Genomic DNA, 16,801 nt, shown 5'->3' on the forward strand with positions numbered 1-16,801 from the left:
GGGGGGGGGGGGTCTACTCGATACTGCTCTATATTCCCTGCATGTTGTTATTCTATACAAACATGTAAGGTATATTTCTGTGAGGGCTGGAAGTATCGTGTGACCAAAGACACATCATCGAAATCCAACAAATGGACTTACAATGAAAAAGGACTTATTCGAGGAAGGAAGCATCACTCACCTGTACTCATCCTGAACAATGGATAAACTTTTGCCGTTTTTATTCAGTGCTCCAACTCCTTTCCGCCTCGAATTAGACCTTTTGCAAGTTTTTTATGGTAAGCCCTTTTGTTGGATTTTGTCATTGTTGTCGAGCTTCTTACTTTCCTTGGTTTGCTGTTGCGTGGAGGCGTACCTGAACTCACAACTCATGGAAACGTTATCATGTCATGCTTGTGCTCTTATACAAAAACATATACCTCTCTCAGTGTCCTGTAGATGTGTCTCATGTTTGAATGCTGTTGCAATCACATTTGAGTCCATTTTTGTTTCTTTGTTTTCACATAAGAAAACACTAAAGGTGCAATTCTATTTCAAATCTCTGAACCTGAAACATTGAATCAGTTTCACACTGTGTTACTTTACTATTGTGACTGTGGGTGGGAGACACACGCACGCGCACACACACACATGCACACGCACACGGCCACAGCCACTGCCCTCTCCTCCATATTCTCCCCTTGTGACTGTACAGTCCCTTAGATGAGGAAGACCGCACCTTGAATGAGCGCTAGCTGAAACTGGAGATGTACATGTGAAGGGTTGGCTTTCAACATTTCCTTTTTTTTCTCTTCTGCTTCTTCTAACCATAGGCAGTCACAGGGCATTAGGATATTAACATACAATGCTGTTGTCTTTAATGTTTTAAGTAAAACTTGTTACTGAAGCCAGGTACTTATAATCATGGAAAGGTGAAGGAGATGAAAGACAGCTTGGTACATGTAGAGCCGGACGACTGTTTTTTTCTCCCTCTATTTCCACACAAAGTTCCTATGTTTTTCTGCTGCGAGAGTTGGGGAACTGTTCTGTGAGCTACCTGCCATCAGAAAATCGAAGGACAATTTGTTTGTAGATATTTTTGGAAATTTATTTTATTTTATTTATCCTGTGGGAAAAGAGAGCAACTTTTATTCCAGGTATCTTTGAAAATTCTTATAATTTCTTTATGTTTGGTACATTTTTCAAATTGCACATTATCCTAACTCTTAGTTTAAATATATATTATATTTCAAGCCAGTGATTGGAAAGTAGCGTGAAATGTGCCTTTTGAATGTCTCACCACAGTGATTTTGTATAACTATATTCAATCTGTAGTTAATCAAATACTATTTCAGTGGATGAAACAAGAACATAAATAATTGAGGGATTTCTAAAGTGGCATTGTAATTGGAAAATTACGAAATAATATCACAATTATAGCCAATTCTAACTCTACAACCCTATGTTAGCATGAAAATGATGTTCTTTTGGTCAATAACTGATTGAAGATATGACTCTTCTGTCTTATTTGCTGCATCTTAATGGGCAAAGAACAAGAAATATGCAATGTGGGGATGATGTTACCATGGAAATGGACAAGGGGCAGATGGACCTGTCGACCGATGCAAAGAATCTCAATTTAAAGTGTTCAAAATTCCTCCATTTTAGTGTGAGTGACCGTGAGAGAGAGTCAGAGTGTTATATTCCTGGTTATCTCGGACGTTCAGGGGTATTTTCATGGGGCAGAGGATCTTTCAGCTATTTCTCAGGGGCGCAGGGCAAAGAGGAGGGAGGGGAAGCACAGCCGACACAAAAGGCAACATTATTCCCCGGCGGATCTGCGCTACATCCCGTTATGAATGGAGTATTGAAAAATACAACATTGGGGACTAGATTATTTTTCATCCCTCATAACTGAACCATTTGTCCCAGGGTTTCGAGCGGTTTGTTAGCACGCTGTGCCCAATGGAACAGCCATGGTGCTGGGCTGCTCCGCATTCCTAATTGGACAGCACAATGACCTCTGGTTGCCTCTGCTCTCCACAACCTCCTCCCTCCTGCCTTTCATCTTTCAACTTAATGTCATGGCCTTTCATACATGCAATATGGCCGTCAATACAATTAAATTAAATAACACAGGGTAGAGGCTCCAAATGCATTGGCCAGGTTTAGTGTAGTTGAACAGGGTCAAGGTTAGCGGGTTTGTTAAGCTGTTGATTGGTGCTGAAGGGTGTTAGAGGAGGATACTTGGCCTCGCTGACCTGTCAGTGTATTTACAGTGCATTACAGTATCTGCTATGGTAATATACAGTGTAGCTACACTATACTACAACATATGGGCAGAATCCAGCTGAACTGGACACATATCTACAGGAAGATGAGCAGGTGAATTTGGTCTTGCCACCCTCCCCTTCTAGCTGCTGCTTACCCCCCTCTCCTCCTATTCTCCCAGGAGCCGAGAGGCGCCCCTGTGGTGTCATCGGCTGCCTAAGCGTTACGGAGAGTTCCAGTGACAGATTGCAGGAAGCAGCGTTTAGGCCAGACGATCGGGACCACAGACAGCAGAAATGTCTTTTTGTTGGCCCCTGGGCTCGGAATGTCCACTATCTCCAGGGGCCAATATCATATTCTCCTTCTCCCCTCCTCATCCGTCCCCAGTCCCCAAACTAACTAGTACACATTCCTCTGTAAGGTCAAAGAGGCTTTTGGTCCAATACAAAGACAAACAACCAACCCAAAAGTCTGATCAGACATAGGCAAAAGAAGCATTTTCCTCAAAAAAAGACGTTTGAAAATATTTCACATTTAGATTGCTTACCGCTTTATCAAACAATTATACAAACCAAACTTTTCTTCAGAATTCAGTGGATAAATATGAGCATGAGGATGTGATTTCAGGACAATAGTTGTATGCAATTAAAGAGTTTATTACTGGAGTCAGACCTATTTTGAAAAACAAACATCCCTCCAGGCAAGAGCTGTTTGTTGGCAAAATCAAGAGAAATCAAGCAGCAGCAGCAGTTTGCAATGTTTCTTGCTGCTCCCTATGAAACCAGATTCTTTGGTCACGTTTTTTTGTGCTTCCTAGTGTAGCAGGTGGTTCAGGGCAGGATACTGGAGAAAGAAGCTGTTTATCAGTCTCTTAGTCCCAGCTTTGATGCACTCATACTGTCTACGCCTTCTAGACATACTGTATAACTACAGGCATCCCTTACTTACTGCCCTCTGTAGTACAGAATAGACTAATTTGAAAAGAAAATATAATGTTGGTGTAGCGGTGGCACATGTCCACTCACTGCCACCTGGGTGATGCATGGCACTGGTATCCATTTTGTACCAGCATGCTCACCACAGGTCACAACAGTTTCTCTGTGCCCAGTGTTTTAGCAGCCAGCCAGTGTCCAGTGGGGTGGGGTGGGGTGGCAGTGTAGTAGGCAGCTAGGCAGCCATTTTGGCCTGGGGAAATGGGCCAGTCGGCTTCATGCTCCAGCAGGTCCTGGGGCACACTGGGAGTTGTTTTTGTGCCAATCAATCTGGAGTGGACACAGAGACACAGCATGGTGTGCCCACTCACACCTCTCCTCTCCATCACTGGAACACACACACACACACACACACACACACACACACACACACACACACACACACACACACACACACACACACACACACACACACACACACACACACACACACACACACACACACACACACACACACACACACACACACACCGATTTCAGTTCAGTGCATGGTTTTTGGAAACTATTTATGTTCCAACTTCCAACCAATAAGCTTCACTTGCCTGATGCTATCATCGATACTAACTCCCCACTACTGTATAGTCATTTGGCTGCAGGGGGTTGCACTAGAAACAGCTATCCAACACTACGTTGGGAATACAATGGTTATTGATTATGAGTAGTAGCAGTAGACTAGTGGTGGGCAGTGAGTACCAGTATTAGGGGTCCAGGACTGTTTCAGCAGTGAAGAGAAACAGAAAAAGGCAGGAAGGTAGATAATGTGTGTGTGAGAGCGACAGAGAGACAGAGACAGAGACGGAGATAGAGAGTCCAGTGCACTGATTGGTTGTGTGTGTAAGTGTGTGTTCCACCAGGCACCCAGACTGATTGGAGCGTCAGTCAGACAGCGAGCCATGCGAGGGCAGCGCGTAGCAGATTGTGTGCGTAGACCATGTGGAGGCTGGACAGTGGTTGTCTGGCTGCTGTTGTCCCTGCTAGGTTCCCTACTACTGGTGGGCATCAGTGGGATTCTGCAGATCGGTGAGTGTACGTGTGCGTGCTATTTCACCACTGCTCATTTTGAATTGGGAGACTATCGTTTTTAAACCCCATAGTTGTCTGGGCTGTGTGTGTGGAGGGGGTTGGGGGGTGAGGGTGGAAAGGGGGGCAAAAATGGGCTTTGGGGGGTGGGTGAATTAACGAACATTACACCAGCTCAAGGAATGCTCCCTCCTTGCAGATAAATTGGTGGGTGAAATTAGTTTTGATATGTACTGAAAAGAGACAGATCTGTCATGATTTTCCTAGTCATGAGCTGAATAAGTCAGAACATTTACATGTGTATGTAACCTTTACAGAGCTAGAAAACCTGGCGTACCTGGGTGTACTTGGGACAGAGGAACAAGTCCCTGTAGGACTGCCTGCCTCTAGTAGCTGTTACCCAGTTAGGCTTTGAAGTACAAACATTCTGCTAGTTGTTCGGAACAGGGATACAGTCGGGGAGTGACTGAGTAGTTATTGATTATACTACTTTGGACTTTATGGATCGAACGGACCCCTTGCTAAAAATAGAACATGTTTACAAACTTCAAATATGCATTGGATTGCTGTGGTATCTCAGACATCTCTTTGTGCCCTGACATACTGCTCTTTATTTTCTGATTTCAAAAGATATGACCAAAATCAGCAGACGAGCCATATCCAGTGAGTATATTTCCAAGTCAATCTCTTCTCATTTTACTGACCCATCTTTTCTGAAATGCACGTAACGTTACTGTTTCCACCCCAGATTTCAGTCTTACGTCACTTATGAATACATATGACAAAAACAAAGAAACACCATATTCTAATACCAGGACGCTTTCAATAACTAACCCACATAGCGAACATAACATAACATGTTTAGGGCCTTTAGTTTCAATGAGCCAGGTAGTCTTCAATGGGTGAATTTACCTATTTTTGGCATATGTTTAGAAAGGTTCCTCTATTCTCTTTGTGAGGCAGGTAACCAGAAACCACAGTTTCAGTGGCTTTATACTTCCCCTATGAGACACAGTTGATGTCCTCAAACTTTATGGTCCCAGACATACAGCCCAACAATTCCCAGTAAAGGAACCTGAGGAATAACACAGAGTATTTCCAGATTTCTCACAGTCATACCAATATAGCCAAGTGAATGAGGCTTAGATGTTTGTCAACACAATACTACCATATAGAATCTGTGTGGTTGCTAAATGATGGGAGAAGAGGTGTTCAATCATTATATCTGTATTGACTTTTATCAGATGTTTGGTTAAAGACATATAGTGCATTTAGAAAGTATTTAGACCCCTTGACTTTTTCCAGTTTTTGTTACATTACAGCCTTATTCTATAATGGATAAAACATGCATGTTTTTCCTCATCTATCTACACACAATAACCCATATTGACAAAGCGAGAAGAAAAAAAGGTTTATAGAGATTTTAGCAAATGTATAAAAAATAAAACACAGAAATACCTTATTTAAATAAGTATTCCGAACGTTTGCTATGAGGCTCGAAGTGGAGCTCAGGTGCATCCTGTTCCCATTGATCATCCTTGAGATGTTTCTACAACTTCATTGGAGTCCACCTGTGATAAATTCAACTGATTGGACAGGATTTGGAAAGGCACGCATATATAAGGTCCCACAGTTGACAGTGCATGTCAGAGAAAAAACCAAGACATGAGGTCGAAGGAATAGTCCGTAGAGCTCAGAGACAGGATTGTGTTGAGGGACAGATCTGGGGGAAGGGTACCAAATAATTTGGTAGCATTGAAGGTCATCAAGAACACAGTGGCCTCCATCATTCTTAAATTAAAGAAGTTGAGCAATCGGGGAGAAGGGCCTTGGTCAGGGTGGTGACCAAGAACCCGATCGTCACTCTGACAGAGCTCTAGAGTTCCACTGTGGAGATGGGAGAACCTTCCAGAAGGACAACCATATCTGCAGCATTCCACCAATCAGGCCTTTATGGTAGAGTGGCCAGAAGGAAGCCACTCCCCTGTAAAAGGCACATGACACCCGCTTGGAGTTTGACAAAAGACACCTAAAGGAATATGACCATGAGAAACATGATTCTCTGGTCTGATGAAACCAATATTTAACTATTTGGCCTGAATGTCAAGCGTCACATCTGGAGGAAACATCCCAACCCCACCATGGTGACACATGATGGTGGCAGCCTCATGCTGTGGAGATGTTTTTCAGCGGCAGGGAATGGGAGACTAGTCAGGATCGAAGGAAAGATGAACAGAGGAAAGTACAGAGAGATCCTCAATGAAAACTTGCTCCAGAGCACTCAGGACCTCAGACTGGGGCGAAGGTTAACCTTCCAAAAGGACAACGACCCTAAGCACACAGCCAAGATAGGAGTGGTTTCGGGACAAGTTTTGAATGTCCCTGAGTGTCCCAGCCAGAGTCCAGACCTGAGCCCGATCGAACATTTCTGGAGAGACATGAAAATAGCTGTGCAGGGATGATCCCCATCCAACCTGACAGAGCTTGAGAGGATCTGCAGAGAAGAATGAGAGAAACTCCCCAAATACAGGTGTGCCAAGCTTGTAGCGTCATACCCAAGAAGACTTGAGGCTGACTGGAGTGCCCAGTTCCACATCCAACTCTACAGTGATTGTAACAAAATAAAACCTTATTAAAAATAAAAGAGACAGTGGGTATTATTTTGGTAACTTTTATGTTTCCATTCTCAAAACGAAACCCCCCAAAGTTCACAAACTGGAACGTGTCAACCTTCAATACATATTTCTATGTTAGACTTCTTAGCTGGTTTAGCTACATGGTTTAAATAGGCTTCCTGCTGCGTTTTCAAGCTGCATCTCGAATTACAGGAAAATAGATATAGTAGATACAGAATACAGTAACTATGAAGGGCCAAGAACCTCCTTTCAACAAATCATTTGACCAAAGTCTCTCCCTCTTTCTCTCTCTCCTTCCTCCCTCTTTTCCAGCCAATAGCACGACGACGATGACTGCCATGAAGACAACGCATTCTCAAGGTTGGCAATGCGCTGCTGGGCTCCCGCCAACTCTCACCACATCCACCACACCTTCTGTCTGTCTGAAGTACCCATGTTCAACAAATACATGTCTACATCCAACTTATGAATAAAAGACTATCAAACGTAACTTGGGAAGGAGGGAGGGAAAAGGAAGGAAAAGGAGAGAGCGAGAGATAGATCAGTGCCCCAGGGACACTACAACAAGGTCACTTCCCTTTGCTCTCAATTTACCTAATCCCCCGGAATGACTTATTCTGCTACAGTGTGTGCTTCATCTCCCCTCTCTCTGTCTCTTTCTGTCTCTCTCTCACTCTCTCTCCCTATCTCTCTCACTCTCCTTCTCTCTCTCTCTCTCTCTCTCTCTCTCTCTCTCTCTCACTCTCACTCTCTCACTCTCCTTCTCTCTCTCTCTCTCTCTCTCTCTCTCTCTCTCTCTCTCTCTCTCTCTCTCTCTCTCTCTCTCTCTCTCTCTCGCCATCTCCTTCGATCCCTCACTCTATCTCTCTCTCTCCATCTCTCCCTCTCTCTCTCGTGGCTTGTTTAGTCTTATTTTGTTCCTTAAATTGGAAGGTGGAAGGGATTACACAAGCTATTCTAAACGGATTCTTGTCACTATTAACTATCATTATATGATAGTGATATTTCCAGACAGTAACACACAGTACACTGTCCCACAGACAGTAGGCTTTTTATGTGCTTGCACAGACTTTTGTTCTATGTTGTGTGGCACATGTAGAATACAAAAAGAGTGGCTAGCGTGTAGTCAAAGTGAGTAAAAGGACAAGGTTTGAATGAACTTAAATGAGATCTAGAAACCAGCCTCCTGACAGGATAATATGACAACGTCACACACTTACAGTAACATTCATGACATCAGCATCGGAGTGGGAGAGAGCAGGGAGGTCAGCTGCCCTGATTGCTGATTCCTCAGTGAATCCTCTGACCATGTTGTATTTTGCTCTCCCCCTCTTCAGTGCGTCTGGTAATATTATTTTGTATCTCGCTGCCCGTGTATCTTTGGATCTCTCTTCCCTCTCCTCTCCAGTGCGTCTGGTGAACGGGCGTAACAGGTGTGAGGGGCGTGTGGAGGTTTGGCACAACGGGACATGGGGTACAGTGTGTGATGACGACTGGGACATGGTAGATGCCAACGTGGTGTGTCGGCAGTTGGACTGTGGTCTGGCCATGGCGGTGGGCAGCATCTCAGAGTATGGCCAGGGCTCAGGGCCCGTCCTGCTGGACAATGTAGACTGCAAAGGAGGGGAGACAGACCTGGGACAGTGTGGAAGTCTGGGCTGGGGCATCCACAACTGTTACCACTATGAGGACGTGTCTGTCACATGCAAAGGTAGGGCCCATAGAGAGATATATAAAAATCTAGTCTATAACTGTTCTAATTCCTTTTCTATAGGTAGGGTCTTTACAATTTATAAGGATCTCTAAGAGGGACATATCCCTGGTGACTGATACAATAACCTATTTTCACTAATAAAAACATAATTTTTCACTACTTTTTTTCCCTCGTCTCTCCTCAGATACATCAGTGCTGGAGTCACGGGGCATGGGCGAGCCCACCACTCCCTCTAGGAGAAACTCAGGGTTAAGTAAGTGATCATTTCATTTATTTCTCTCTAATTTCAGTCAAACACACACACAAAATAAATAAACAAAATTGATTCAAGAAGGGTTTATTTTATTCACTTAATATGTTTAATAAAGGGCCAATCTGCAGTTGCTACATCCATTTTTATTCTTGAAGAATATAACTTCAAAATGGAAACAAACACCGTATAGCCTCAAAACATGTTGAAAGGTCCAATGCAGCTGTTTTTATCTCAATATCAAATCATTTCTGGGTCACATTTAAGTACCTTTACTCTTAATGTTTTCAATTAAAATGGTAAAAAAAATAATTTTTAATTAGCTTCTTAGCAAAGAGCAATTTCTCAATCAAGAATTTATCTAGGACTGTCTGAGAGTCGTCTGAGCGGGGAGGGTAAAACTGAAAACTAGCTGTTATTGGCACAGAGGTTTGAAACTCTATTTGTCTTTCTCATTGGTCTATTAACTAATTTACCGCCTGGTGATGTTACCAGTCAGGCCAAAACTCCATCGCAGCAAAACAGGTGTGAAATTTCAGGCAGTCTTTTCAAACAGTGCTTGCGTGTGAAGGGCATTATCATCATTTTCACAATTTCAGTGTTATTCCAACCTCGTAGTGTTTAAATATATAAAACATAGGAAAATCCTGTTTTTGCCTGCACAGGGCTTTAAACTATCATTTTGCTATCTATGGATTTGAGAGTGGTTATACTTCTCCAGCCCCAGCCCTTAGCCTTTTACCAAAACAGTGGCAGGGAGGACACTTTGGTATTGTTTCAACTTTTCAATTTTCGTGATGTTGTCAGCTAACCCGTCTACAAACACTGTCACAGAGGGACAGAAAATGAACTGAAAAAGAATGAACACATGCTCATAAGAGAGTGCTTATTCAACGTGTTGTATAAAGACAACATCTGCACACAAGATCTCAATAAATCTAGCCTGGAATCCAAGCTAAATAGTGAAACAGAGAGATATTCAGTTTGAAGGATCTTATGCCATTGTGTACTGTATGTCAGAATGAAGCCAGGCTTAGACTGAGAAGATGTATGGAATGGTGATGAATCCCTCCCCTATATTTTAGGAGATGGTACAATCCGGTTAGTTGGTGGTGTGGACTACTGCCAGGGACGGGTGGAGGTCTACTACCGTGGCAGCTGGGGGACGGTGTGTGATGACGACTGGGGTATGAGAGACGCAGGGGTGGTGTGCCAGCAGATATACTGTGGCCATGCCGTTTCCTCCACCACCAACGCCTATTTTGGCTACGGGACAGGCCTGATTCTACTGGACAACGTCAACTGTAATGGCTACGAGAACCAGCTGAGTAAGTGCTACAGCCTGGGCTGGGGGATACACAACTGTGGACATCATGAGGACGCTGGAGTTATCTGTTCAGGTGAGAAGCTTTTTATTATTCTCTCTGTCTCTTTTTCTCTCTCTCTCTCACTGTCACTCTCGCTCTCTTTCTTAAATTCATGTTGCTAATTGCTTTTACACTATTTTTAATATCTGCGATTCATGTCTGTTTTATCTGTGCAGGCTCAGGATCCACTACCGTTCCTCCTATGAACACTGAAACCATGGGCATGGGAAGGGGATTCTTTCAGACTGCCAGCACTGCAGGTAATTGTTGAAGTCATTTCCGTTTTCATGTACTGCAGTACTACAATAGCAATAACAGCTGCAGTGTAGCCCCTCATCAGACCCATATCATCAGGCCACACTGCTGCACCTCTATCCTATGAGCAACAGACGGTGCTGTTTCCTCTGTAGGTTTCTCTGTCTAAAATCTGTGACTCAGCAGCGCCACTCAATCAATGGTGGTAGTGGAGCAAGTAAATCATGTCACCCCACCCACTCTCCTCCCAGTCTCTCATCTCAGTCGATGGAAAACCCTCTGCTGTGTACTGTAGGCATCAGCTTGCATATGTGTAAACTGACTCATCATTCTGATTCTAATGCATTTCTCCTATTATTCTAGTAACCGACCAAACAGAATTAGTCACCGAAGCAACTACGGCTGTGACAACGGTTGCTATGACAACAAGAGGTAATGATGTTGCACCCCCATGTGATAATTGTAAACTCCCACTAATGCACTCTGAACTCATATTTCAGTTATTGTAATATTGGCTGATTATTCACAAATATTAAATTGTGCAACAGGGAGGCACAGTGCCACCATTTTCGATGAACCTCTCCATGAAGAATGTTCTCCTCATCTCCTCATACCCCTCTGTCTCTCCTTCTCCTCCTCCAGAGCGGCCCACCATTCGCGTGGTGAATGGTAACAGCAGCTGCCAGGGCCGTGTGGAGGTGTTCCACAACAACCAGTGGGGCACGGTGTGTGACGATGACTGGGATCTGCCCAATGCCCAGGTGGTGTGTAGGCATCTGGGCTGTGGCCCTGCCATCTCTGCCAAGGCCCTGGCCTACTTCGGCTACGGCTCGGGCCCCATCTTGCTGGACAATGTGGACTGTAGGGGCAGTGAAGGGGAGCTGTCGGATTGTTTCCACCTGGGCTGGGGACAGCACAACTGTGGACATCATGAAGACGCTGGAGTCATCTGTACACGTAAGACCGACTGGAACTGTGGCAATATAACTGTTGTCCGATGCGAATCAGAAATGTATATGTTGATCTGCTGCAGGCAGTACTGCTGCAGTGGTGGCTTGTTAAGACTGAGACAACTAGGCACATAGTCATGTAAATACACACACACACACACAAATACACACACGCACTCACACACACGCACTCAAATGAACACACACAAAACTCCTCTGTCGCTTTCGCTCACAGTTACTCACACAGTCACCCCATAGTCACCATCCCCACAGTCATCCATCTCTCCTCTTCCCTGCTGAGCTGGTGCATTTAACTGTGTGAGTGTTGGTCTCTGAGGAGCAAGCGCCCGCCCAGATGGTCCAAAGGGCATCAAATCAAATCAAATGTATTGATCACACACATATTTAGCAGATGTTAGCAGATGTTATGAGGCGAAATGCTCGCGTTCCTAGCTCCCACAGTGCAGTAGTATCTAACAATTCACAACAATACACACAACTCTAAAAGTAAAAGAATGGAATTAAGAAATATATACAAATATTAGGACGAGCAACGTCGGAGTGGCATTGGCTAAATACAGTCAAATAGAAAACAGTATATACATATGAGATGAGTAAAGCAGTATGTAAACATAATTAAAGTGACTAGTGTTCCATTATTAAAGTGGCCAGTGATTGCATGTCTATGTATACTGTATAGGGCAGCAGCCTCTAACGTGCAGGGTTGAGTAGCTGGGTGGCATGAAATATAGAGTGGAGAAGTCAGGGGTCATTAGCTTCACTGGCAGCCTGCAGGCTAAACCTCCATTCTTTAAGGACAAATAAGACAAACAGTAGAGAAAGAAAGAATGAAAGAGACAAAGACTTCATTCCTGTTACTCAGGTCTACATCAAATCATGGTTAGTAGAGCAGACTAGGTGAACAAGTGAACCTTTGAATTCTGAGTGAGATGATAAGGGAATCACTAAGTTCACTTCTGGAGCAGTATTCTTCTGATATATCTGATTAACTGATCACTTGATTAACTCACTACAATGTTTTGAGTGCTCCAGCCTGTTCTGATAGGACTGTATCAACAGTTGTTCTCAAGTAGATGACCACTCCCTTGGGAAACATACACAGCAGATTAAAGTATAATAATATATACCATTTAGCAGACGCTTTTATCCAAAGCGACTTACAGTCATGTGTGCATACATTCTACGTATAGGTGGTCCCGGGAATCGAACCCACTACCCTGGCGTTACAAGCGCCATGCTCTACCAACTGAGCTACAGAAGGACCACAAAGTCTCATACTGTCTTCCCCTCCTTCTTCTTCTCCAGCCTTTCAGCTTGTGGGACCTGGAAATGACTTTGGGATGACAGAGAGAACGCCCACCACTAGACCACCAAGTGAAGGTGAGTCTTGTACCTGTTGAGGTTTAGCTACATGTTCTGGGTTTCACGGTATCCAAGGATCAACACACCTTCCCAGTATCACTTGTCAGAGGCAGTCTTATGTAATGCATCATACTTCAATCATGTCTTATGATCGTGTATGTGATATGTGTCTCTAGTGTTTAATGTTTATTTGCTCCAGTATATGTGACAGTTTCTACCCTGTCTCTCCCTCTAGGCTTGGCGAGGTTGGTGGGCGGGCAGCACCGCTGCGAGGGCCGGGTGGAGATGTTCTCAGGGGCGGAATGGGGTACGGTGTGCGACGATGCCTGGGACATGCCTGATGCCCAGGTGGTGTGTCGCCAGCTGGGCTGTGGGGAGGCTGCTACGGCCCGTGTGGAGGCCTTCTTTGGGCCCGGCAGCGGCACCATCCTCCTGGACAATCTGAAGTGCAGCGGCTCTGAGGCCTCGCTCCAGCAGTGCTCCCACATATCCTGGGAAGTGCACAACTGTGACCACTCTGAAGACGCCGGCGTCACCTGCTCACTGTCGTGATTCCAGCAGTGATTCGCCGCCATGGATCCGCCAAACTCCTCCCAACTCCACTGCCAACTAATAGGACGGGCGCCATGGGTAGCACAACCCGGGACTTGTAAACATTATGTAAATAACAGCTCATCCCAATGCCAAACATAAGGAAGACTACAACAACAACAAACAAACAAGCAAAGAAACTAACATATGATGATATATGATTAAATATTATAATAATCTATTCCTATTAAGCACTTTATAAATATATATAAATATATATGATATAAAATAACGCTGTACACATTTTTTAAATATTTGATAAACAGTGGAAACCAACGTTTTAAACTGACTCTCTGTCTCTCTGGCTCTTTTTGTGTTGTCAAGATACTAAAATAGAGGTCCTCTCACTAACCCTCTTCTCACTAGCCGCACACACAGCCATAGTGTACTGTACCAGGGCATGGTGCTCAACAACAACAACAACAACAACAGCAGCAATACAGGCCCACAATACCAAAGCCAAACTTATAGAAATAGACTCTATAGAGACTATAGACTATCTATAGAAAAGGCTATGTATTTCTATGGCCAAATCTATTTGTTTGAACATAGGCAGAAAGATGGACAGTACATGTAGTACTGTAGTGCTCTTGGCACATGTTTCCTAATTTGATAAGCTTTTTAATGTATTATTCCTGAGCAGAGGTGGATGTATATCTGAAATCTGATCATGATGACTTCCAAAGCCCCAGTATTTTGGTTATTTTTCTGAAATATCTGTTATATTTGACACCTTTATTGTGTAAATAATCACCCTAGCTAGCTTGTGTTCTATTTTGTCCTCTCTTATGAAACTCTCTTATGACCCATTATTTTCTGTCTGACTTGTGTATTTTGATGTCTGGTTTTGGAAAAGGCTAGCTTGTCTCCACTGTCTCTGCCTCTGCCTCTGTCTCTGTCTCTGTCTCTGTCTCTGTCTCTGTCTCTGTCTCTGTCTCTCTCTCTCTCTCTCTCTCTCTCTCTCTCTCTCTCTCTCTCTCTCTCTCTCTCTCTCTCTCTCTCTCTCTCTCTCTCTCTCTCTCTCTCTCTCTCTCTCTCTCTCTCTGTCTGTCTGTCTCTCTGTCTGTCTGTCTCTCTCTCTCTCTCTCTCTCTCTCTGTCTCTCTGTCTCTCTGTCTCTCTGTCTCTCTCTCTCTCTCTCTCTCTCTCTCTCTCTCTCTCTCTCTCTCTCTCTCTCTCTCTCTCTCTCTGTCAGACAGTGCTATTTCAGGTGGAGTATGGCATATGATCTAAGCCTTTGCTACATCCTTAATTATCTGCTTGTGCCTCTTCATTCGTATTTTGTATCAGACATTTCGCACTACAAGGTGAACATTTCATTTCTGTATGTAAGGATGTGCATCTGTGTCTGTGAGTTAATATTTGTGTGTCTGGCAGGTGAGTCAGATCTACTGTACTGTTTGTGAATGTGTGCGTACAGTATATACAGTCAGTGACATGTACACTGATTGTGGAATTATTACAATATGGCAGTAGTCAGATTGCTCAAATCTGTCACTGCAATGATTAAATCTGAATCTGAAAAAGTCAAAATGGGGAATGAATGATTGGGAAATGTTACTTTAATAACACGATAAATGGGGTTGAGAGGGAGGGCACAAGAATAGGTTAGCCTTCATCAGAAACGATAGTTAGCTTCTTGCCATGAGTGGCACAACGATTCTCAGGTTTAACGAAATGCCTCAACTATATGGGGTCAGGAAATGAATCTGAATGAATTGAGGTGTTAGGCTCACCAAGCTATTCCAGAGTCTGTATGGCATGGTGCGAAATTGGTGCGAAATGTTATGTACAGTCGCTAGTGAAAGTCTACATACCCCTTGTACAGTCTTCCCATTTGCTGCCTTAAAGTTTCATCTCAAAAGGGAATTCATTGGATTTTTTCCTAGACAACCTACTCCACATTTTCAAAGTTAAAGAAAAAATACAGAACATTTTCAAAATTCGTTTTTTAAGGATTAAACGAGGTTGTCTTGATTACATACAGTATGTATACACACCCCAGAGTTAACACTTGGTGGAACCACCTTTAGCAGCCATTACAGCTGTGAACAATTTTGGATAAGATTCTACCAACTTTGCAAAACTCTTAGGGCAACATTAACCCATTGAAAAAGTCCAAATTGCTCAAGCTCAGTAAATTTGCTTTGGAGTCGTTGATGGACAGCTACAGTAATAGTCAAACCTTGTCTCTGAATTTAAAGCACATTTAAGTCATGACTGAGGCTGGACCACTCAGGAACACTCAACACCTGTTAGAATGCCATTCTGGTTTGCCTTTGACTTTAAACATTCCAGGGTTAGGAATTCAGAAGACTGAGACAAGTTTTCCTCCAACTTTTTACCTGAGCTTTGCTCCTTTCAGATTTCACATTTTGTTTGATCCTAACAAACTCCTCAGTCCCTGCCAGTGACTAGCATACCCATAACATGATGCTGCCACCACATTACTTGAAAATACAGAGGGGTTCATTCTGTGTTGTGTTCTATTGGATTTGACCCAAGCATGTCGTTTTTATTTACTGGTAGGCAAAAAAGTTCATTTCTTTACCATGTTGAGTGTTCCTGAATGGTCCAGTGTCAGTACTGCTTGAAAATTAGAGACAAGGTTAGAATATTGCTGTCCATCAATGACTCAAAACCAAATTTTGCTGAGCTTGAACGATTTTGACAAAAAACAATGGATATTGTCATACCCCTTGACCTTTTCCACATTTTGTTACGTTACAGCATTATTCTAAAATGGATTTCAAAAAAATATAATCCTCAGCAATCTACACACCCCATAAGCGAAAACAGTTTTTTGAAATCTTAGCAAATGTATTAAATAACTAAGACAGAAATACCTTATTTACGTAAGTATATAGACCCTTTGCAATGAGACTCTATAGACAGGCACAGATCTGTATATATCTCACAGTTGACAGTGCATGTCAGAGAAAAAACCAAGACATGAGGTTGAAGGAATAGTCCGTAGAGCTCCGAGACAGGATAGTGTAGAGCCACAGATCTGGGGAAGGGTACCAAAACATTTCTGCAGCGTTGAATGTCCCCAAAGAACACAGTGGCCTCCATCATTCTTAAATGTAAGAAGTTTGGAACCACCAAGACTCTTCCTAGAGCTGGCCAACCGGCCAAACTGAGCAATCGGGGGACAAGGGCCTTGGTCAGGGAGGTAACCAAGAACATGATGGTCACTCTGACAGGGCTCTAGAGTTCCTCTGTGGAGATGGGAGAAACTTCCAGAAGGACAACCATCTCTGCAGCACTCCACCAAACAGGCCTTTATGGTCGATTGGCAACTCCTCAGAAAAAGGCACATGACAGCCCACTTGGAGTTTGCCAAAAGACACCTTAAAACTCCCAGACCATGAAAAACATGATGACAAACCAA

At 43.5% G+C, this 16,801-nt stretch overlaps 1 protein-coding gene across 2 annotated transcripts; it reads left to right on the top strand.

Moving 5' to 3' along the window:
• The first annotated feature begins 912 nt into the window (after positions 1-912).
• LOC124000469 (scavenger receptor cysteine-rich domain-containing group B protein-like) lies at positions 913-14,394 on the top strand. Of its 2 annotated transcripts, XM_046306838.1 has the most exons (12): positions 913-1,136; positions 4,082-4,262; positions 4,893-4,925; positions 7,211-7,258; positions 8,307-8,609; positions 8,797-8,865; positions 9,948-10,262; positions 10,406-10,489; positions 10,848-10,916; positions 11,127-11,441; positions 12,761-12,835; positions 13,053-14,394. In XM_046306838.1, the coding sequence occupies exons 2-12, from the start codon at positions 4,136-4,138 to the stop codon at positions 13,367-13,369; spliced, it is 1,755 nt and encodes a 584-aa protein (XP_046162794.1). In that variant the 5' UTR covers positions 913-1,136; positions 4,082-4,135; the 3' UTR covers positions 13,370-14,394. The 2 variants fall into 2 exon arrangements, with proteins under 2 accessions (XP_046162794.1, XP_046162793.1); XM_046306837.1 differs by lacking the exon at positions 913-1,136 and having other exon boundaries at positions 3,860-4,262.
• Positions 14,395-16,801: the final 2,407 nt, after the last annotated feature.

Source organism: Oncorhynchus gorbuscha, linkage group LG16 (assembly GCF_021184085.1).
Source record: "Oncorhynchus gorbuscha isolate QuinsamMale2020 ecotype Even-year linkage group LG16, OgorEven_v1.0, whole genome shotgun sequence".
NCBI classification, from domain to species: domain Eukaryota; kingdom Metazoa; phylum Chordata; class Actinopteri; order Salmoniformes; family Salmonidae; genus Oncorhynchus; species Oncorhynchus gorbuscha.

What these genes read in the sequence shown, in the direction of transcription:
- LOC124000469 (XM_046306838.1), top strand. Translation starts at nt 4,136, where the DNA reads ATGCGAGGGCAGCGCGTAGCAGATTGTGTGCGTAGACCATGTGGAGGC. An exon ending in CAGCAGACGAGCCATATCCA is followed by an intron (nt 4,926 to 7,210) that starts GTGAGTATATTT and finishes CCTCTTTTCCAG; the next exon opens with CCAATAGCACGACGACGATG. An exon ending in CGTGTCTGTCACATGCAAAG is followed by an intron (nt 8,610 to 8,796) that starts GTAGGGCCCATA and finishes GTCTCTCCTCAG; the next exon opens with ATACATCAGTGCTGGAGTCA.